Here is a 24313-nt window from a genome sequence, read left to right as displayed (position 1 = left end):
TATGCATAGACAAACAGTACAGAGAAACACTCATTTTATTATAGTGGGGGTATTATTTGAGTTGTGTTTTTAATAGAGCAAATACAGTAGTCATGATATGCATAGACAAACAGTACAGAGAAACAATCATTTTATTTTACTGGGGGTAATATTGGAGTTGCGTTTTTAATAGAGCAAATACAGTAGTCATGATATGCATAGACAAACAGTACAGAGAAACAATCATTTTATTTTACTGGGGGTATTATTTGAGTTGCGTTTTTAATAGAGCAAATACAGTAGTCATCATATGCATAGACAAACAGTACAGAGAAATAATCATTTTATTTTACTGGGGGTATTATTTGAGTTGTGTTTTTAATAGAGCAAATACAGTAGTCATGATATGCATAGACAAACAGTACAGAGAAACAATCATTTTATTTTACTGGGGGTATTATTTGAGTTGCGTTTTTAATAGAGCAAATACAGTAGTCATCATATGCATAGACAAACAGTACAGAGAAATAATCATTTTATTTTCCTGGGGGTATTATTTGAGTTGTGTTTTTAATAGAGCAAATACAGTAGTCATCATATGCATAGACAAACAGTACAGAGAAACAATCATTTTATTTTACTGGGGGTATTATTTGAGTTGCGTTTTTAATAGAGCAAATACAGTAGTCATGATATGCATAGACAAACAGTACAGAGAAACAATTATTTTATTTTACTGGGAGTATTATTGGAGTTGTGTTTTTAATAGAGCAAATACAGTAGTCATCATATGCATAGACAAACAGTACAGAGAAACAATCATTTTATTTTACTGGGGGTAATATTGGAGTTGTGTTTTTAATATAGCAAATACAGTAGTCATATGCATAGACAAACAGTACAGAGAAACAATCATTTTATTTTACTGGGGGTATTATTGGAGTTGTGTTTTTAATAGAGCAAATACAGTAGTCATATGCATAGACAAACAGTACAGAGAAACAATCATTTTATTTTACTGGGGGTATTATTTGAGTTGCATTTTTAATAGAGCAAATACAGTAGTCATGATATGCATAGACAAACAGTACAGAGAAACAATTATTTTATTTTACTGGGAGTATTATTGGAGCTGTGTTTTTAATAGAGCAAATATAGTAGTCATCATATTCATAGAGACATAACTATTTTTTGTATTGAGATATTTCAGCTATTTACATTTTATTATCATAAGTGTAGCCTGATATGTTTAAACTTTTGATACCATATTATATGATTTAATGTAACATTGGTTGAAAAATACCAAACAAGCAACATGTTGACTGATTTAGCTTGGCTGTATAGTTGAATATAGCGTAAGGTGTATCATGTATCATCACAAAATAAACAAATCTGACTAAGGTCTACCTAAGAAGTTTATATATAAAATATCAGTGCAATTGGACTAACCATTTTTGAGAAAAAGTCAAAAATAGCACTTTTTACCAAAAACTACAAAAATATTTACTAAAATTAGAGAATTGAATGTATTGTCACAAAATAAACAAATCTGAGAGAGGTCTACCCAAGGTACATATATAGCAAGTATCAAAGCAAGTGAACTTGCCGTTCTCAAGTAGTCAAAAAAGTAAAGTTGACACCAATGTCTGACGATCCATTATATGTAAGCACATCTCATGATGCTTCATAATCATAAAGAGAATGCATCAAGTACAGAATCATGAATAGAAAATGCTTGAAAATAACTGAACATGAAACAAATGATTCACAAAGCACAGAAGAGGTCACCAATGCCAATAACAAATCAAGTGTAAAAGCTTAACAGAATGTACTCCCCAGCTCTATTAACTGTTACTATGACAACAGATTTGATGACTAAATGACACTCAAGATGTCAATTTCATCTTCTAATTGCGTGAGTCATATTATAATGCACAATGAGTAATTAGTAGGTATGTAGAAAACACCATCTGTCAAATTTGATGCCAAACTCTGCCATGTGTAAACCGTGATGCTTTCAGGAAAAGATTAAATTAAGCAGTTAGAGCTGAATTCAAATTTTAGACTACTGAGCATGTTACTGCACATATATGCGATGCATCATGGGAAAATTTGTATTTTTCATCACCGAGAGTGTTACGGTAGTGCACATAAATGCAAACATTATGGAAAAGAAATTTCCATTGTATACAAACCATTATTACACTGGAAACTGGCTATCGTATGTAATATTTTTTAAAGTCGTACATGTATTAGGATTTGCATTAATTACTACACGATTTTTTCATCTAATGTCACCAAGCAAAATTGGGAGATACAAAGAAATTATTTAACCATAGAAAGCTGTATAAAAAATATCAATATTCCATGACATTTTAGATTCTTGCATTATACATTGACCTCTTTATTTTAATTTCAAACATTCTAATGGCATGAACCCATAAAAATGAAAAATGTCAAACATCACATATAATCTTTAATTTCAAAATTTGATGTAAACAAATAATGTTTTTACACAATGCAATGGGATCCATATTGAAAACGATCAAATTTAATATCTGAGTTAAAAAACAAAGATATTCTGGTAAATCATTATTCTATTCAACTTATAAAATATTAATTTATAAAACAGAGTTCCACAAATGTTTTGATTTGCAATCTTTGTTGAGCCTGGCATATAATTATGAGATTACATGTATTCGATAAGCCATTGTATAATTCATGTATCATTAGGGACGACGTCAAAAGATCGATGTCGGATAAAAAACTTATTTCCTTTAGTTTGGGGGTGGGGGGTTTTGACCTCAAAAAGTTTCCATCCTACAAAAACGATTTTATTTTTTAATGAAGTCAAAAAAATCTTGGAGTATTTGTAGTTCGTTTTTTTTTTTCTATCCAATCATGGACAGAAATAACCGAAAAGGGAATAAAAGAGAAAAATGGTTTGGTTCGAGTGTAAATCTGTGCGTCAAATGAGGTGCATTTGTAAAATTATTTTACACCCACCCGACAACCAACGTCTATGCAATACTACTGTCTGATTATCAATTTGTATTTAATGGTGAATGTAGTCTGACGCCATGACCAATATTTATCAATTAAGTTTCAGTGGGGGGTAGGGCGGTTTGGAAAAAAACTAAAGGAATTAAGTTTTTTATCCGACATCGATCTTTTGACGTCGTCCCTTAGATATATTCCTTTGGGGCCTGCCAAAAACCTATAGATAATTTTAACATGAAAACAATTATACATTCATTGTGAGTATCTTTAATTTTTTGAGTGACACATTTTTTTCTAGATTAAATTTGTCCTATAATTTCACTAATTCAGTCTTAATTTTGAACCAAATAGACAAAATGCAACATTTCATGTGGAAAAAAGTAGACTATAAATGGAACTATTTTGAGGACGGTACCTAAAGTTGACTTTGGTACTCAAGGGATTAATTAACACAGCTCGTTGTATAAACTACATCCTGAGTTAGATATCTTGATTTTTGACATGAAAATAAAAAAAATTGTATTTTATGCTAGAAATTCAAGTTCAATCTCCTGGCAGGAAGTAGCCACATTCAGAAACAGTCCACCTTTTCCGTTTCCGTTTCCATTGACATTTTTAATTATGTTACTACAGACTAAACTCACTCTAAAATTCAAAAGTCAAAAAATATAATTTTTGAGCAACCTCTAAATACAATGATTATTTCAATAGGCTGATAAAAATTCTACATTTACATGTAGCTTGTTCCAATTTTCTCATTGTACTAAGTTTGATAGAAGGCGTCACAGCTAGACATGTCATTTTCTTTGTACGCAGACAGTCACTGGAAGGAAGTCACGAAAAGAGATTTGCTGCTCAGGGTGCTTTATATATGTAGGTGTAGGTGTTCAATGACATTTAACGAACACCACAGGATTCAGGAAGAAATCACGAAAACATCAAGCATGGCACAAAATTAGCTCAAATGCACGACTAGAAAATTAAATAATATGCTAATACATGTACTCATGTTTGATATATGCCTTATGCACGACTCCTAAAGGTCACACATCCTGGCATTTTCTGACCTCTAAAGATCACTCATCCTGGTACTTTCTAGAGGTATTGTTGCCATATAATAGCAATAATTTTCAATATTATATCTCAATTTCTTTATCTTTTAAATTGTTTTTGACTTTTATGACAAATACATATATAATCTTTATTGTATGTTAGTCCAGATTTCAATGGAGATAGGTTGACAATAAAGTTATTACAGTAAAACCTGTCAAAACCGACCCCTGGATAAACCGACCTACTGTCAGAACCGACCGATTTATGTAACCCCGAAATTTCTCCATAGACGCCTATGTTAAAACAACCTGTGAAATCCGACCACTGTTTACTCCGAACACCGACCGCATTGATCGGTCCCAAGTCCAATATTCACACTGAATACATCGACCATCCGACCAGTTGCACCACATCCGCTGTCTAGTAATTCGGTCTGCCCGACCTAAAAAGTGTGCATTGTGTTCAAATTCTGCAAACACCACAGAAACAATACCAAATCTCACACTACAAGTAACGTCCCGTGTAAAACAATGGCAACTGATTACATTTTTCACACCACACGCCCACGCATCGCGTGGTGTCTGGACAGTATAATGACCCCGGATATAAACAAATGATCGGGGTCATCACCTTCAATTGCGGTGAAGCACACTGCATTATCACTTCTTCAACGCTCAAAAGACATTGAGTTTTCTTCTTTCCATAACAATTCTGATCGACAATTTTGTGCTTTCGAATGTTTCCGTAAAGGGGGCTTCAAGATTGAAATTTATGATGACGAAGAAGCAGGCGACAACAAAGAATTCGGAAACCTTATTTAGCAAGTTGCAGACCCGCAAACACAGTGTAGCGTTGTAGAATGCCTCCACTTTGATGAACGTATACTGACTGAAGCAATGTATGATGGCGAGTGGGAGCAACAGATTGTTGAGAATTTTATTGCAGACAAAGAAAACCATGAATCTATAGACAACAATGACATAAATTGCAACGACAGTCAAATTATTGACCCCCACAACGACAGTGACTTGACGCATGGCGATGTGCTAGACATGTTGACAAGATTACAGATCAAAGACTCCAGTTACTTGACAGATATCCAAAATTTCATAATTCAAACGGAAAACAAAATCGTTGAAAAAAAAGATGTTCTTAAAGTAGTCAAAACTTGATGATTTTTTACATCATAATTTGATTCATTGACTCACAGTTGAGGGACTGTGATTGACTTAACAGCAAAATCGACTGTCTGCATAAATTATGATAATTACATGTAGCTCACGTGAACTTACGTAGTGATGTCATCCAAAATGGACGCCTTCAGTTACGATACGCAATACTTACCCGGTCTGTTCGAATAGTTATTTTAATGTTAATTGATGTCATGTACATACCATAATATTTTTGTCTTGTTTGGTAAATTATTTTATTGAAACAATACAATAAATGCACATTGTAAATACATGTAGAATCACCGGAGGCAAACTCCGATGTCTTTCATTTGTCCCGTGTTTACAGCACATGTAATTGTTGTTTCAATCAAAGTCACGCCCACCCTGAATAAACCGACTCCCTCTGAAAACCGACCATAGATCCCAGTCCCAGTCATGGTCGGTTTTGACAGGTTTTACTGTATAATATATTTGTGGGGGGGGGGGGGGGGGGGTGAAATTCTCATGAAATTGTACTCCTGGAAATTGTCTTGATGTGTAACTATTGAAATCATTTATCATGTGCACATATAGAAGGGTCAATCTGGTTTTCCAACACATAGAACAAAGACATGTAGTGTTGATATACATGCAGAAATGAATGCTCTCTGTTGATTTACAACTTTACCATGGATAAATGCAAAGGATACTGTTATGCTTAAAGTCATGGCACAATATACTAGAAAGTTGGACATATAAAACATGTTACTGGGAATAAATTTGTGTATATTGCCAAATGCAATAGTCACTAATTTAAAGCACTACAGTTGTCATGTGGTGTTTGATATGAGTCCCTTGTCATGCATACAACGCATTAAAAAACACTGTTTAAATTCTGTGATGGTAAATAATACTTTTTTGTACATTATTAAGAATGTTTGAATTCATATCATTCAATAATATGTATGCCGATGTCACTGAGCCAAATATTCATGAGAACATCCTAGAACTTAACACAAAATGCATCTATAAAGATGGAATGATTTTTCCATTTTCCAGAATTCTGCAGAAATATAATTTATTATTGTACAGCATGTCAATGGAACAAACCATCAAAACTTCATACGATTTTAATAAATTCTGCGTTTCTGATGCAAATTTCTGAGAATCAGTTGGCAAATCAACGTATTTCCTCTCACAACCTGAGAATATCACTCTAAATTGAAGTAGGGTTCTGACCTGATTTTGCATTGTATTTATACAATAATAAAAACTTCAAATCCCATGGCACAATAACATAGCTATTTTTGTCTATGGCAATTCCGCAATTCCCAAACTAATCTAAAAGATGTCTTCTGAAGGTCAAGATCAATATCATATTCACAACTATTTTATTATTTTTCATAATTTTCCATTAATCTGAGGTATCATGTTACAATCTCCCTGTACAGAATAATACATTTTGTTGGCCAGTTTCTGCTTTCAAAGCCAAGTGCCCCATGGGATTGACAGTGCATTATACTGAACAACAAATTGAACATGATGTTAATACTTAATACATCTACATTTTGTAATACTAATATCCAAAGAGAACATGTTTATATTACAGGGTACAGCCTTTTCATGAGTTTGAACAGAATTGAAAATATTATTGGCCCTACCATTATGGTATGTTAAAAAAAACATAATTGGATAGTAGTATTTTCACATTTCAAGAAATTCAAATAAATTACCGTAGTATGAAATTTAATATGATAATATGAGGTTGCATATATCACAAGAATATCGCAAAGAATGCATAAAAGCAGTACAATGTATGTACATAATTAAGAGACAAATAACTGCCATAATTAAGTGACAGTAAGGACATAAGTTTATATTTGAATCCCCAAATACTGTGGAATACTTTATTTTCGCTGGAATTAATTTTCGCTGGGCATTTTGTATGGAACCTATTTTCACTGATTTTTGATGAATTTAATGTGAAATATAGGAAAAAAAGTATATTCGCTGGATTTTATTTTCACGGAATCATCCATTCAGCGAAAATAAATTTCAAGCGAAAATATAGTATTCTACAGTAATAGAAATTTTGAAAGTTGGAAGAAGTGAAAATACATTTCAAACAAATGCAAATATGGCTTTTCAGAAACAATATTGTTTTTTATGATGATATAATTATCATATATGTACTGTATTTACTCTATTAGTAGAACATGCGCTTCCGTACATGACAGAGGTATGTCTATAGTCAAACTAAATCACACATGTATATCAATGATGGAGGATAAAATAAGTTACATCTTTGGCTTACACAGCGAATATACCATTATATTATTATAAATATAATTCATAAAACTATAATAATTTTTTTAAATAATTAGTTTTCAACTTTTTTCTCATTACACAATAATTTTTCATTTTATTACTTTCAGCCAAAAATGAATTTGTAATTTCATTACGGTGTTATAAAAACTGTATTATTATTATTATTATTATTATTATTGTTATTGTTATTATTATTATTATTATTATTATTATTATTATTAATGCATTGTGCATAATGTTTAATGCTTTGAATGCAAATTTTTGTGACCTGTAACAAAATGAATTGGTTGAATTGTAGTCAAGACCTGTAATAAATAGATATTATGGTGTAAAATTAAGAAATATACATTACAGAGGGAAATAATTATGTCAGAAATAATTATGGCTTTAAATATTAAAACATGGCCTCAGAACAGATCCTGGGATGAAAGGAAAAACTCCAGACACAACACTCAAGCTCTCTGAAAGATGAATGATGTCATCATTATCAGGAAATAGGATAACAACAAAGTAGCTTAAGCTCAGCTTTGTGAGGATCCATTAGCGTTGTCAGTGTAACATGTCCCTCCCCCCTTGATATATTAGTTAATAGACCATTTTCCGTTCACTGCGAGAATCACGCGTTATGCGTGAAATCGAACGTAAAAACAGGACAAACAAAGGTCATAGCGTCGTAGTGGCGTCAAACATCGCGTGGGATTCAACAAACGCGAAGTATTTTGGGGGACATTTCCATGCTTAATAATGTGCTGTCCACATTTGATGATAGGCAATTTTGATTAAGTAAGGGTATTCGGAAGCAATATTCCCCTGTCGAAGATCGACCGGTCGGTGTGAGCTACGAAATAAGGAAATTCTAGTTCAAAATCAAATCGTTCGATTTTTGCGGCAGACGTTCGACACGCGTTTTTCATACAGCTCAAGGTGTTGATCACTAATGCTATGTTGATGTACTGTAAAACATGTTGAGATAGCTCCGCTGTTAGCAATGCACATTTCAATTAATTAATTAATTAATTAACAATATGCATAGTATCAATGCAATGGGACTTGCTGTTTTCAACAAGAATTCAAAAATATAATTTTTCACCATAAATGATTGTGGTTTTTAACAAGAAGAAAATATCACCTTTTACCAAAAATTACAAAAATATTTATCAAAATTAGAGAATTGAAGATATCATCATGAAATGAACAAATTTGAGAGTGGTCCACATGTAGTACCTATATATGTAATATCAAAGCAATTGGACTTGTGGTTTTTAACAAGAAGTTAAAAATATCACTTTTTACCAAAAATGACAAAAATATTCACCAAAATTAAAGAATTGAAGATATGATTATGAAATGAACAAATCTGAGAGAGGTCTACCCAAGGTACATATACACCAAGTATCAAAGCATTCAGGCTTGTAGTTTTCAAGAAGAAGTCGAAAAAGTAAAACATTGACATGGACGACGGACGACAAAAGACGACTACAGACAATCACTCATATGATAAGCTCCGCTCGACAAAGTCGACAGTGGAGCTAAAAAACGGCATGCAATTTTATCGAATTGTGGTAAAATGACGTAATAGCGAAATGTTGATTTAGCGAATCTCTTGTGTCATTGTTGATTTCTTTGTTTGGGGGCCATTTTGAATTGATAATAAAGTCATTAGCAACATCTTGAATTAGCGAATCAGTTCTCTCGCTAAATTTGCGAAAAAGACATGCTCGCAAAAAAAGACGTGTTTTACAGTATAGTGATCCCTGTGCTGTATGCTGAGTTGTATGGTGTTTGTGTTGTGTTCTGTTGGCGATCCGCGCCGTTAGGATTGCCTTTAAAATCACTTTTGTGCATTTGTGTGTATGTGTGTGATTTCCAGTGTTTTCACGTATTAATTCTTCTGTGATTTTTTAATGGTACCCGGTAGTTCCCTTTCTGATGCATGTGGTGGCCCTGAAAAATAGTACACAATGCCGTGTTGTGTAAAGATCGATATGCATTGTGTTCTGTGTCATACACTACAGTATATCCTATACCATACAGTACACATGTTGTGTTTTTTTCTGTTACTAGTATCAGGATTTGAATTATCACATCACACCAGACTTTAGCTTTGTCAAGCTTGAGTGAAACCCCATTTCACCTTAAATTCCATTACCTTGTACAACTATCAAAAAATAAAATACTAAAATGTAAATAAACAAGCAGCCTATCGACTGAGATAGCTCCGCTGTTAGCAATGCACATTCCAATTAAAGAACTGAAGACATCATTAGAAAATGAACAATATGTATAGTATCAAAGCAATCGGACTAGCAGTTTTTAACAAGAAGTCGAAAATATCACTTCCTACCAAAAATGACAAAAATATTCACCAAAATTAGAAAATTAAAGATATCATCATGAAATGAACAAATTTGAGAGAAGTCCACATGTACATGTAGTACCTATATATGTAATATCAAAGCAATTGAACTTGCGGTTTCTAAGAAGAAGTTGAAAATATCACTTTTTACCAAAAATGACAAAAATATTCAACAAAATTAGAGAATTAAAGATATCATCACGAAATGAACAAATCTGAGAAAGGTCTACATGTAGTATCTATATATGTAATATCAAAGCAATTGAACTATTGGTTTTTAACAAGAAGTCGAAAATATCACTTTTTACCAAAAATGACAAAAATATTCACCAAAATTAGAGAATTAAAGATATCATTACAAAATGAACAAATCTGAGAGAGGTCTACATGTAGTACCTGTATATGTAATATCAAAGCAATTGCACTGGCGGTTTTTAACAAGAAGTCGAAAATATCACTTTTTACCAAAAATGACAAAAATATTCACCAAAATTAGAGAATTGAAGATATCAACATGAAATGAACAAACCGAGGAGAGGTCTACCCAAGGTACATATACACCAAGTATCAAAGCATTCAGGCTTGTAGTTTTCAAGAAGAAGTCGAAAAAGTAAAACATTGACACGAACGACGGCGGACAATCACTCTTATATCGAGACAGCGGAGCTAATAAAACTGATCAATATCCCATTCACTACATAAAAGTACATTAGCATCTACATCTGAAATGTGAAAATGCCTTTCAAAGTATGAAATCCCCTTTTAAGCCAAAGTGTTCTGTTTTTGAATGGTTGTGCGTGTCCTTAACACAATGTCATGCGTACTTTAGGTAAGAACAGCATTAGAAAACACTGACATGCATTGTGTGCAGATTTAAAAGATGACAATGCAAAGAACGTCAAATTATGATTCTGGCCATGACATGTATACAAATATTCTGGTTTGTGTTTTCACAGATTATGTACATTGTATGAAGTATTGTCTCCTGGTTTTAGAACTAAAATAAAAAAATTCCCTTTACTTACAGTACAATGAAACCTGTCTAAGCCAAACACCAAAGGAACTGAGAAGATTGGTCAGTTTATAGAGGTATTCAGTTTAGAGGTCTTACAGTAAAACCTGTCTAGACCAAACACCAAAGGGATTGAGAAGATTGGTCAGTTTATAGAGGTATTCAGTTTAGAGGTCTTACAGTAAAACCTGTCTAGACCAAACACCAAAGGGATTGAGAAGATTGGTCAGTTTATAGAGGTATTCAGTTTAGATGTCTTACTGTAAAACCTGTCTAGACCAAACACCAAAGGGATTGAGAAGATTGGTCAGTTTATAGAGGTATTCAGTTTAGATGTCTTACTGTAAAACCTGTCTAGACCAAACACCAAAGGGATTGAGAAGATTGGTCAGTTTATAGAGGTATTCAGTTTAGAGGTCTTACAGTAAAACCTGTCTAGACCAAACACCAAAGGGATTGAGAAGATTGATCAGTTTATAGAGGTATTCAGTTTAGAGGACTTACAGTAAAACCTGTCTAGATCAAACACCAAAAGGATTTAGAAGATTGGTCAGTTTATAGAGGTATTCAGTTTAGAGGTCTTACAGTAAAACCTGTCTAGACCAAACACCAAAGGGATTGAGAAGATTGATCAGTTTATAGAGGTATTCAGTTTAGAGGACTTACAGTAAAACCTGTCTAGATCAAACACCAAAAGGATTTAGAAGATTGGTCAGTTTATAGAGGTATTCAGTTTAGAGGTCTTACAGTAAAACCTGTCTAAACTAAACACCAAAAGAACTTTATAGAGATGTGTACTGTATTAGGTTTTTATATATGCAAGTCTGGTACTGCAAACTAGTATGTAGTTTACACATACTAGTAGGTTCCTAGTATGTTTGTACAATTGCTCTATGTCAGTGCTTACAAAAATAAAAGATGCGTTTCAGCAGTTCAGAGTAAGTCATGTTTGAAAAACGTAATTCAATTCAAAGCCTATTCAATTTTTATGTACTTGGCCAAAAACCAAATCTGAAAGTTATGGTGTTCATGAGTTATTTTAATCAAAAGCAGACGTTTTTTGCAGTTTATCAACTAAATTCTTATTTATCCTCACTCTCACGCATTGCTTTTCAAACTCTGTCTTAGGAGCATACTAAAAACTAACCTAAATGTAGTATGTCATGTTCAAACTTCGCCAGGAAGGTGTGGTAATTGTAAGTAAAATAGTCATTCTATAAATTTGAATGAGAAAGACCTAAATGAAGATACAAGAAACAACTCAAGAGACCAATATTAATAAAAATGTTGCACATCCGATGCTGATTTTGTAATATAGTACATGTTCAACCATCGACCAGAGAATCCAACATGTGATTTGGTGTCTTGATGACACCCTAAGACACTGAAAACTCAATCACAACCAAATCCATGGATCGCTCAGTGATCATTCTGGTATACTACAAACTATTGGAATATTATTTTAATTATTTAAAATTAACAATATCTTTCTGGTATACTACTAACCATTTGAATATTATTTTAATTATTTAAAATAAACAACATCTTTCTGATGAACAAAGATAAATTTATTTTTAAAAGTAAGTGTCTGCCGCATGTTATTAATTATGCATTCAGACCACACCCACAGTAATAATTTAAAGGCAAAAAAAGATTCAATCTTTCAACAGTTCAACAACCAGAGAAAATGCTTACAACCAAAGAAATAGTCAAGCATATCTTATGACATAAACAATCGCATAATGTTTCAGCAAAGACTAAAAAACAACATTTTCATGGATTAATTGATGGATATTTACTAAAAAGAAGAAATAAATTTCCACACTGCTCCTTGGTTTTCACTGTAAAAATCAAATTAATGGGTTTTTTTTGTTTTCAATCTGGCCATATTTCATGAATAATATACCATATACAAAATCTACTCATTAATACCCCACGTCTAAATCTGTAAGAACCAAGAAAAAAACATGAACTTGACTTTATTTACTAAATAAAAAATAACCATGATATTATGTTAAGTATCACTCCAAATAAGGAGAAGGAATCAAAAAAAAAGTCTGCACAAACCAAAACACTTAATATTCAAAATGCGTCTGCTGATACTTTGAGAATTCCAATCACTACCTCTCACTTATAGTACTGGCATCACTTGACAGATCTGTCAATAATCTCATTTACAGACAATGTTTACTCAACTTCAGCCTTCAAGAGTTGTCATGGCAACCAATCATATTGTTCCCCCAACTAGAAGCTGATGAAAATTGTGCTAAATTGACAGTCTCACTAAACAAGCATCTCTAGAGCTAATTATGCAAAATCTTATATGATCACAGTAATTTTGTCAAATTAAAAAAAAATAACAAATAAGACTTGAAAGGAGTTATTTATTAGAGAAGCACAAAGTAATATTCATATATTATCTTCAAGCTGCTTTCTTAATTGGAAAAAATACATCAATTTCTAAAAAAAATCATTTTAGATGCCAATAAAGAAATATATCAAGACTGACATTGAGAAAATATCAATAAAATGATTTAAAAATAGAATTAATATACCCTTGCCATCACAACATGCTTTAATCAATTTTATTTAACATGCACAGGATATTGGCATTAAGAGAAGAATCCTTATTCAACATTTCTAAGATGGGTTACCATAACTACAGTGCAAGAAAAATATTTAGATTTTGAAGTTTTACATTTACTGCAAGATCTTGTAGATTGTGTGTAAACAGCAAACCAAACATCTACTGCAAAACTAAAGTGATTTGAATTTAAACTTGAATTTTTTATTTGAATTTTTATAGATCAATGTCACCAAGATTTCAGCGGAAATTATGGTGTTGGATAAAATTACTTTATAAAAATTTATCATTATAAAATGTGTAAAGCATAATTTTTTTAAGTGTGAAAAAATACAGCATTTGTTTATTCCATGCAATGTTTTGACACACTTTAATATTTGAATAAATATAAATTTAAATTATCAGAAATTTTGTGACTTGATAATATGATTGTGTTTTCTTGTACTAAACTCATTGTTTACCTCAAAAAAATTGTGATTTCCTTCAACTTGCATTATTTGTAAACATTCATCTCTCATGAAGTTTACAGTTAGTATACTAACAGTTACCTGTAAATATATTCTATTAGGTTCTATTTTATTCCAATTATTTTATTTATTCTATAATTACATATTAAATTCTATATGTTCTATACTACATATTCTATTCTATTTTATTCTATTCTATTCTCTGCATAGCAATGTTACTACTTCTACACAATCACCATACAAGATTCCACTCACACGCAACTGACAAATGAACCTATAATAATACCAGCAAAACATAACAAAATCAATAACACTTTTCAAATGAATCTACATTTATAACATAAAAGACAATTTTTCTGCATTGATTTGTTCTTTTTTTTGCTCACACACATTAGCTTTCTTGAAAGATCAAATGTATTTTATGTTATTTACATAGCTTAATAAAGTTTATTGACTCCCAGCCATCAATATGGAAATGTAATTTGTGACATCAATGAGGCCAGTAAAAGGATATCCCATAATACAATCCTCATTACAGTGCCTATGTCTATAAAGCTATTAGTTATTTATACATCAGTCTCAACGAATTTAGATTTAGAATTTAGAATTTAGATCTATTTGCTGGCAATTTTCTGCACAACAGCATGTTCTTAGAATATTACATTTGCAGAGACGATAATTTTATGTGGATGCACGGCTCAAATTTTAACAGCAAATCAAGTCAGTACATCTCAGAACACGGCTAATTGGCAGTGCATCTTCTCTGCTTCACACATAATTATGACACAATGATGGCAAATTATATTTTCTGCAGTAAAGCTGTGCATGCACCTGTAAAAATTGTTTGTATAAAAAAATAAATTTTATACCAAATCAAGTCGGTACTTCTCTGAACATTGCTGTGCATCACGACTGCATTATGCATATTATACATGTATTATGTTTTTCAATTGTAGACTTATCCATGGACTTGAGACTAATAACTTTTTTTACAATGAGGAATAAAATATTCACATTTAACATATAAGCAACTATATATGGTATGATTAGAACCATATATGGTAATGTTATCCTGGATATCTCATTAACATATAGGTGTCTATATATGGTATGATTATAACCATGTAAGGGAGGTTTATCCCTGGATATCTCATTAATGCATGGGTGTCTGTGAAGGGATGATTAAATGTTTGATATTTGGTGGTGTTATTCCTGGAAATCTTACAAAATACACAGATTCTAGTCAGCCCCCCAACTAACAGTGACCAACCTAATCACCCCTCTGTTGTCTACTTTTCAGGAATTTTTTCTACTGTATCTCATCATCTTTGTTCTTAACTATGAACTGCCAATGGAAACAACATAGTGCGAGTAGAGGATTTGTAATGTTTACAAATGTCAAAGCTTAAGAATGATGCTGCTTTGTGAGTCTGAATGCATTTGACCTTAATGCCTGCCAGGTATATTGTTCAGGGATGATAGCAAAAACTAGGGTTTTCCATCTCTGAGCTGTTGCACAGTACATTGCAGGATATCCAGGTCTCGATTGTGCAAGGTATAATGGAACTGAGCCACATACACATGGATGGATGGATGGATGTAGAAGTAATTTGACAGGTGTGATCAGGTGTCAGAATTAACATTTTAACAGCCTGGTTAGGCTACAAATTAGAAAAGATGATAGCCATACGCAGTAATCTCGTCAGACATGAGACATTTGCCTCCTGGTTTATTTTTTTTCTTACTTCCATGACTTGCACATAAAATGTAAGGAAATACAATTGACAATTTATAAATGTATAAATAGAATTCCTATTTAACATTTGATACTGAGTCATTTTACAAAAACAATTCACGAACATCTATACTGGGTTTGATTTTGCTTATTTCGCTGACTGGAAAATGCGCTAAATTAAAACCCAGTGAATATGTATAATTTAGCATAGAACACATTATCTAAATGATAAAAACCACTGAATATGCTTGAAATGGTAAATCAGCAAAATTTAAACCCAGCGAAAATTAGTCATTTTACAAAATCTTCCAAAATATTTCATGTCTGTGTCTAAAATTGTACAAGAATGGATAATTAACTCAGACTTTCTGAAGTACCCTTTGGGGTGGAGCTATGTCACCCAACATTCTATGTTGCTAAGATGCACACCTTGGAATGTACCTTGGAATACCAGTCAAAGAGCAGGTGAAAACAGCTATAAAAGTCAGCAAATTTGCACAAACTCAAGTTGGAAGTAATCCTGAGCAACCAAATTCATATATGTTGCACATGTAGGGGTGGAGCTACGTCATCCAACATTCCATGTTGCTAAGATGCACACCTTGGAATGTACCTTGGAATACCAGTCAAAGAGCAGATGAAAACAGCTATAAAAGTCAGCAAATCTGCACAAACTCAAGTTGGAAATAATCCTGAACCACCAAATTTATACATGTTATATATGTAGGGGTAATCTTATTACACTGTTCAGGAGAGACTCAACAACTATCCCTAAGTACCGTGTCCGGCCTTTGTTTTCAACCTGACAGTTGCCAGGTGATAAAAATTCCTAGATGTCCACCCCCGAGAATAGGAAAAATTCTAATCACATATTTAATTCCTGGTGAGATAATTGCATTATGGTAAAGCTGAGTAGCAAATCAGTTTGCTGGAACATGAAATGAGTTGTAAAATAATAAACTTATTTAGTGTATCATGATATCCATGTTTTGTAATTTTGGGAACAGATAGCCCTTGGACATGAATTTGTAGACTGTGTGCCTTGGGGTAATACTACTTTTAATTTCATTAAAGCCCAGGTGTAGGATCATGGTCAACGACGAGGACATTATTTCACATGTAATGGCCACATTGTGATCAAATAATTTGATGCAGTTCAATTTTTTTAATAACTTGCCTGTAAACATACACCTGCATTTTAGCAGTCCTTCTAAAAAGAGTTGCTAACTGTATGTAAATATTTCTGTTGAATGTGACATATACACTAATAGTAAACTAGTGGTATATTATTTGTTTACACAAAATCTATACTTGTACAAAAATATTCATTTTTTATTGAAAACCTCTTTTCATCAAAAGTTTATTTTCTCAATACATGTACTAGTATTTAATCTGTGCAACACTGCATTTCACCCCATCCCCAAACAAATTTGTCTCCTATCTCAACACATTAGACTGCATTGCAATGGTATGCGAATGCATTACTATGTCTGGACTTTGTCTATTGATACTGTGTGAAATAATGACATTTAGCACCAACTATTTATAAAGATAGAGGAGATACCTACCATGGTATTTAATATATATATGCAGTAACACACGTACACACAAACAGTGCACAGGAAATCAGACAATAAAGAATGCAAGCATACGCATGTACAGAAATTTACTATGTGTGCATATACATACATCTGTGACAACTAGGTCAGACAACCTTTCAATAAAGTAATCCCAATTATGTGATAGAGTCTGTGCAGAATATTTATGTTTGTATGGCTGAATAAATAACATTAATAATCATGCAGATATTACTGCAGGAATCTAAGAATTTATTTTTAAAACAGAGAAGATATCCGGTATAATAATGTACATGTAAACCAAAATACCAGGCAGTGGTCAATAGGTCAACCACATAATGGATTAGATGGCAATATACTCTGAATACCTAAGGCTTTTTCTTATTTCTAATTGTCAATGTCAAAAGCTGTATAAATATTCATGGTCAGTGGTTTTATTTAACATATGTGTCCCTCATTTATTTGACAGTAATACCTGACCTAAGCAGTAGTGGAATCTGCCCTCTAAAGGGGGTCAAATTGACAAAAAGCTTTAGTGTCCCTGCTTATTACATGTGGGAATAATTACAGAGAATAAAAAGGCTACTTACTGGTTCTGTTTCCTTCCATGCTGATGATACATAATGATTTGTTAGCATATTCCCTTGCATTGAATGGACGGACACGGACGGCTACTTTTACCGAGGACATGTTGGAAATGAGGAAGCCCTCCTAACTCTCTTGAATGTAACTGAAATAATAAACAGAGTTTATAGAAATAAATCAATAAATCAATGATAGGAAGGCTTAGCTGTAGTACCGGTATGTACACATTGTAATACATGTACCTGCTGAATTATTGTTGGTTCCCTGATGTGAATATTATATACTGAGAGGAAATGTGATATGACCTCTCATCCCAGGGCACTCATGTGACTAGCATGTGACATAACATGTGATATACTGTATAAGTTTCACACCGCAATTTCAGAATGCATATTAGCCTATAGAAAGATACTGATGAGCTCAAAGGCAATTATTTTGAGTAGTATTTCTTTTTGAGATTTCCATATTTGAATGGAAACACCTGAACCACAGATTTGTGATCAGGGTCAGTGCATCCTGGTACATAATTATGAGCTTCATCTCCACTTGATTGCCTTGAATAATAGGTATTTACCTCTTTTCTTATGTGTCAAGGCAAGCACCAAGAAAAAAAACGACACTTTTCTAATTCTAATTATCAAACATAATCAATTGACAGTACTTGTACTTCATTAATTAAATGGAAAAAAACAAGTCATATTTTAACGATTCTGCTTCAAATAAATGCAATTTTTGCGATAGAGCGAATAGGTAAATTTTTATCTATAAGCTGTACACATGATTATTAAATTATAGTTAATGTCATATTTCAATTCACAGGGTCTTTTGAGAAGGGAAATAGGTTTTTTTTTGTTCACTGCAAGGACTCGCACAGTGCGTGAATCTAATATTTGAAAACAGTACAACGTTTTACACTGCAAACTTTGTAAATTTTGCCACTATCAATTTTTGCGAGTTGATAAATTATGGGCTAGCGGTATTTCCGAAAGTGTACGCAGTACTAACAGAATGAATACATTACTAGTATAGGTTTTGTACAATACAAGAAGAAATTTGATAAAAATAACTGTGACTGAACAGTGATGCTAAATGATATGTGACACAAATACAATTCTTTTTCTGAATTACCAATTTGTGAAAATTGTTTGCAAATAAGCTATATACTATGACATATCATTTTTTAACATACAATGACCCTTTAATAAATTAATCATTGTTGTAAATATATTATGTAATACGAGTGTATATTAATTACTTGTTCGGAAGAGAGAGCTAAAATTAGAATACTGCTGACGTACTTTGTGGAGAAAACATGACGCAGGTTATGTTTTAGTGTCTGTCAATGCTTATTTTTGTATATTTTACATAATTAATTATGCGTTCATATTAGGGTAAACAGAATTCTTGAAAATCCCCATGGAATTTAGTTAGTATTTTTTGAATTTGACAATTGTATGTGTTTTTTACATTTTTGACTTTACTTTAAATACTGTAAAATGATTAATTTTCACTGGGTTTAAATTTCACTGATTTACCATTTCAGGCATATTCAGTGGGTTTTAAATTCACGGTTTCGTCATTTAGATAATGTGTTCTATGCTAAATTTTACATATTCACTGTGTTTTAATTTAGCGCATTTTTCCAGTCAGCGAAATAAGCTAAATTAAAACCCAGTGAATAATTACCCCCTTTACAGTATGAACATATTACAAGGCATTGTAGGGAACCCTGAAATAGCATAATATCTCTGCCATATGAACTTATGATAAAAGCATTACAATACTGGCAAAATGGCCACTATCCAGTAAAACACAACTATCATTTTCTTGAAAATTAGACCCCCAACTTTTTTTAAGTCAATATCTTTATATTGCCCTGGTTTATCATATATTGTAAAATGAACAAATTCTGGGTTATTTGCATTTATGTGTTCTACATTAATGTTAAAAAAATCGCTCAAACTAAATATTTATTTAATCAGATAAAAAGTTCAATAAATATCAAGGAAGGAAATGGTAAAAATTAACATATGAATATTGTTTATTAATGTATGCTACATAAGAAAAATTAAAACAAATATACTATAGCAGTGTTAACAGTGGAATATTATTTTACTGTCAATAGCTTTCACTAAAATGTAATGGGAAGACATTAAATAAATTGGAAAATTGTTTTTAAGTAGAGAAGTAGGCATTATCTGAATTGCACAGTTTTGTACATGTGATTTGAACATATTCTCATTATCCTTTGATTTGAACAGTTTTTGAATGTGATGCAATGTTAAACTTAAAAGAAACTGTATGATTGTATGGAGAGATTGTTGATGTTTACCTTTAGTAAAATGTACAGATCTGATTGGAATGCATGTAAAGCATATGGCTAATCAGAGTTGACATAGCATATGACAATGGACAGATGTTGCATTGCCAAAGAATACAAATTTCAATAGTGGTGTAATAGTGGTGAGGCAATGGCCGAATAAGCAGAACATGGCTTGAAAATGAGATGCGAGAATCTAACAGTTTTATTTTTTTTGTTCTCTTCATAATCATATATGTATAATTACAGTATATTTAAAGTAAAAGCTAACTCATAAATCGAAATACCCAGAATTTATTCATTTTGCACTCCTTGACTTTTGGAGTTGCAGTCTAATTTTCACAAAAATTGTTGTTGTATTTTAGTGGCTATTTTTCGCAGTACTATAACGCTTATACTATAGGTTCCTATGGTGGAGATATTATGTCATATCTCAGATTTTAGATTCGAAAAATGATATATTGTGACTGATGGAATGATTGTACATCACCATTGAACATTTTCATGTGATTAATAACCAACTTTCTCAAAAATGATGGGAAGGCTTCTACCTTTAATCAAAGACACTAGAGAATACAGGGACAGGTAACTGCAGCAAGCATCAGAAAAAATAGAATAATAGTTTATGTTTTAGTGTTAATAATGAGTTGTTTAGGCATCTTTTTTGTTTTGAAATTGATCTAGTGAGAAACATAATTAATATTTCCATGCAAATGGCAAGAGATGTGCATCAAATAGAAAAAAAGACTGCAGTTGCCTTTTCTTGTATTCTCTTGTGCTTTTGATTTTATTTAAAAATATGCTTTTTTATGGATTAGACAATACTTCATGTTTATTTTCTGTAATCATGAGTTAAGTTTAGAAAGATGTGTATATAGCTATTTCATTTTCTTCTCAATTTATGAATACCAGAGGAATCTTTGCTTCATTTATGTCCCTTTCAGTCAAATGTTAATAAGAAACACACGTTTAAACCATCAAGGCTTCAAATTAGTCTAGCAGGAACAAATTTGATGAGCTGGTTCATCAACTTAGAGCAACAAAAAACTGTACTGTATACAAATAAATACTATTGAGCTATAACTTAGTTTTGAATACAAATAATTGACCATTTTGAAAACAAATTCTACTAGTTTGTTTGGCTATCTGTTTTGAAAAATAGCAGCCCTGGTATTTCTGGAGGTATTGTTGCCGTAAATATTAATCATTTTCAATATTACGAGTATACCTTCATTTTTGTCATGTTAAAAGGTTTTGAACCAAAAAATTTTTGCCTGAATATAATTTAGAAATTCTCCTTGAATTTGCACCCCCAGTAAGCATAAGTAGGTACAACATTTTGGGATCAGAAACAACCTAGTTCTCAATTCTCAAAGTAAAATTCAACAGGAAATGCAATACCGATACAAAGGCAATATGATGACTAAACCAAAAAACGAGTGGAGTTAATTTAAATAATAAAGCTGGCAAAAACTGTTATTTCCGGCTCAGTGCTACACCTGCCATTCAAGACAGATATAATGATGAAGACTTTCATTTTCTCCCCACACACTCATACTTAGTCAGTGAGTAAGTAGCTAGATCTAGTCAACTGAATTAGTTGGAGGAAACGGCTGCAGTACATTTAGTCACTACATAATACATAATGCTTCGGGCTTGAAATTAAAAACGTTATCACAAGTCTAGCTGTGCTACCAATTCTAATCCTAAGGTAATATTGGTAAGTCCAGCGGGCATTGTGGTACTTACAGCTAAAAAAGTGTGAATACAAATAAATTACGTCATTGCTCAATTTGCATGAAGACACCCATCTAGAAAACAAAGTATCAAATCAATTTTTAGTAGTCTAGTTGGTCTAGGTTCAAGACAAGAACCCTTATCTCAGCACTATAGCTATTATAATTTCAAATGTTGAACAAAGCTTAATAGTTAATTGTAATTAAAAATGAATCAAATATAATATTGCATGCTTTATGAAAATTAATCATGATAAACTGGCTGAAAATGACCTAAAGCAGGTAAACAATTTAATAAATTTAGTCTCATTGCAATGTATGGTACTAATGTTTTTAACTCATGAAACACTACATTGTTTTCTACCAATACGTTGGCCTGTTTTTTTAAATTTTTCTATAATTTCTTTGTTAATTTCTTATTATCTAAAGGTTTGGGTCAAAATTTAGGGAGCAAGCTTGGCAGCTGACAAAAAGCTGATTGTGCAAAAATTTGTAAAAAAATTTGGATAAAGAATACAAGGAACAATTTATAGTACGTGTACTTGCATAACTATCGATAACTATAATATGAGCTGACTTCTTTACATCAAATGACATTTCGAAAAGGGTTAACTTAATCAGTATATAATAGCTTAAAGATAAGAACACATTAATTGATCAAGGCAGGTTCGTTCATAAATGCTTGAAACACAAGGGAAAACATCTGAAAAGGGAACAAGCAGCTGCCTCATAATTAAACAACATACTTGAATGAAAACAAAAACAAATTTTTATATGGATTACTTCCTTTAATTTATTTTGTAAAATGTTGTTGCAATTGATCTTCATTTTCCAAATTCTACTGATGGTACATTATATGTTACCAAATAATTGTATTACATGTATCTTGTAATCCCATGAGATATAAATTTTTAAAAAACTGACGTTGGAAATGTGATCCCTGCAAATAGTGTCAATTTGTTAAAACATGAAATTTTAAACAGCACTAATAATGTTTTTCATTGTTATCAGATCTTACGAAACAGTACTGACGTAATCATAGATCGTCATTCAGCACGTGAAACAGATCAAATGTAGACAATGTACGCAGACAATAATGACACTTTCAACTCCAAATTGCCTAACTTCACTATGGCTTTTGGATTTGTTATATATCGCAGGTGAGTTTATTTCCTGAACAAAACTAAATTATTTCGAAACCATGACATCTGTCACTAGCTTTTTGTTTACTTATTTGTTTGTTGAATAATTAATTAATCACATTACGCAATGCTAAGTGAACGCAATAAAAATAAACACTATTTAAAGTTTTACAGTTTTATAATTATTTGCATATATTACATGTACCATATTTAAAAAGTCACAGATGACCCACCTATACCATGTTCAATATAGAACCCATGAAACAGATACCACACATGCAAAATGCATTGTTTATTTCCATGAAATTTGAAGCCCTGGCACATGACCACTGGTCACCCATCAGTCATAATCGCTATAACCCCTACCAAACAAACATAAACAATGCAATCGGTAATGCAAATACCAAACCCAGGAATGTTTTACCAGTGTTACCCCTAGTAAACACATGGTGCATGCTTCTTTGATCTAAAAAACAGTTATGATATTAATTCCAGACTATCTACATGTAATTTTTGACCATCAGTAAAAGCCTGCATGATGAATTGAATTACTACACCTAATTCTCTATTTTGTCACTTAACCAAGAAATACCATATAAATAAGACTGAATTTAATAAAAAAAGAAAATTACACATTAAATTACAGAAAGTAATTATGAATTCATTACTATGCTAATTTCTATTCTTGTATTGGTTATTGATTTATAATAATATTTAAATGTAGCATGCCACGGTCATAACAAAGAAGTCTGGTTGCTGCTTTGTGTTACATGTCAAGCATGCATTTTACATTGTGATAACCATATCTAGCTTCTGAGTTCACTGATACTCTGAAAGTAAACATAAAACTTACGACTACCAAAATATTTTACCACCACCAACGATGTTTATAATTATCGAGTTAGAGGCATATCAAATTGGTAAAGTTAGCCGAAAAAAAACAAAAAACAATTTCTCCCCAACGATGAAAATTAGAAATTGCTGTCAGCCACCTAGACGAAATATAGCCCTTTGAACTTTCCTCCCAAATGAAGCACCTTTCGTTTTGGGCAAACTTCAACAATGTTAAAACATCCCTTATGGAGATTGCACTTTGTTACATAGAAGATAACACTATTTTTTAGTGGTTTACCTTAGTAGACAATTGCTATTTATAAATGCAATACTGTATTTAACACTATAAACACCATATTTTTTCTCACCTAAATTAGGGTGTAACATTTTTTCATGTATTTTTTTCTATACTTTCTATGTTTTTTTTTGAAAAAATTAACATCATTTCTTATTG

The 24313-nt window shown here is 32.1% G+C and overlaps 1 protein-coding gene across 15 annotated transcripts in view; it reads right to left on the bottom strand.

Annotated features, from left to right (window-relative positions):
* The window catches only part of LOC100377533 (kinesin-like protein KIF1A), a 111687-nt gene that overhangs the window by 86082 nt on the left and 1292 nt on the right, over positions 1-24313 (bottom strand). For all 15 annotated transcript variants that reach the window (XM_078011998.2, XM_085490407.1, XM_085490412.1 and 12 more), the window contains exon 2: positions 17833-17972. In XM_078011998.2, coding sequence (XP_077868124.1) covers positions 17833-17932 — 100 coding nt within the window. In that variant the 5' untranslated portion in view covers positions 17933-17972. The remainder of the gene's footprint in view (positions 1-17832; positions 17973-24313) is intronic.

This window comes from Saccoglossus kowalevskii, chromosome 15, assembly GCF_978046115.1.
Source record: "Saccoglossus kowalevskii chromosome 15, keSacKowa6.1, whole genome shotgun sequence".
NCBI lineage: Eukaryota > Metazoa > Hemichordata > Enteropneusta > Harrimaniidae > Saccoglossus > Saccoglossus kowalevskii.
The sequence above is the reverse complement of the archived record's forward strand: the minus strand, read 5'-3'. Positions and strand labels throughout refer to the sequence as shown.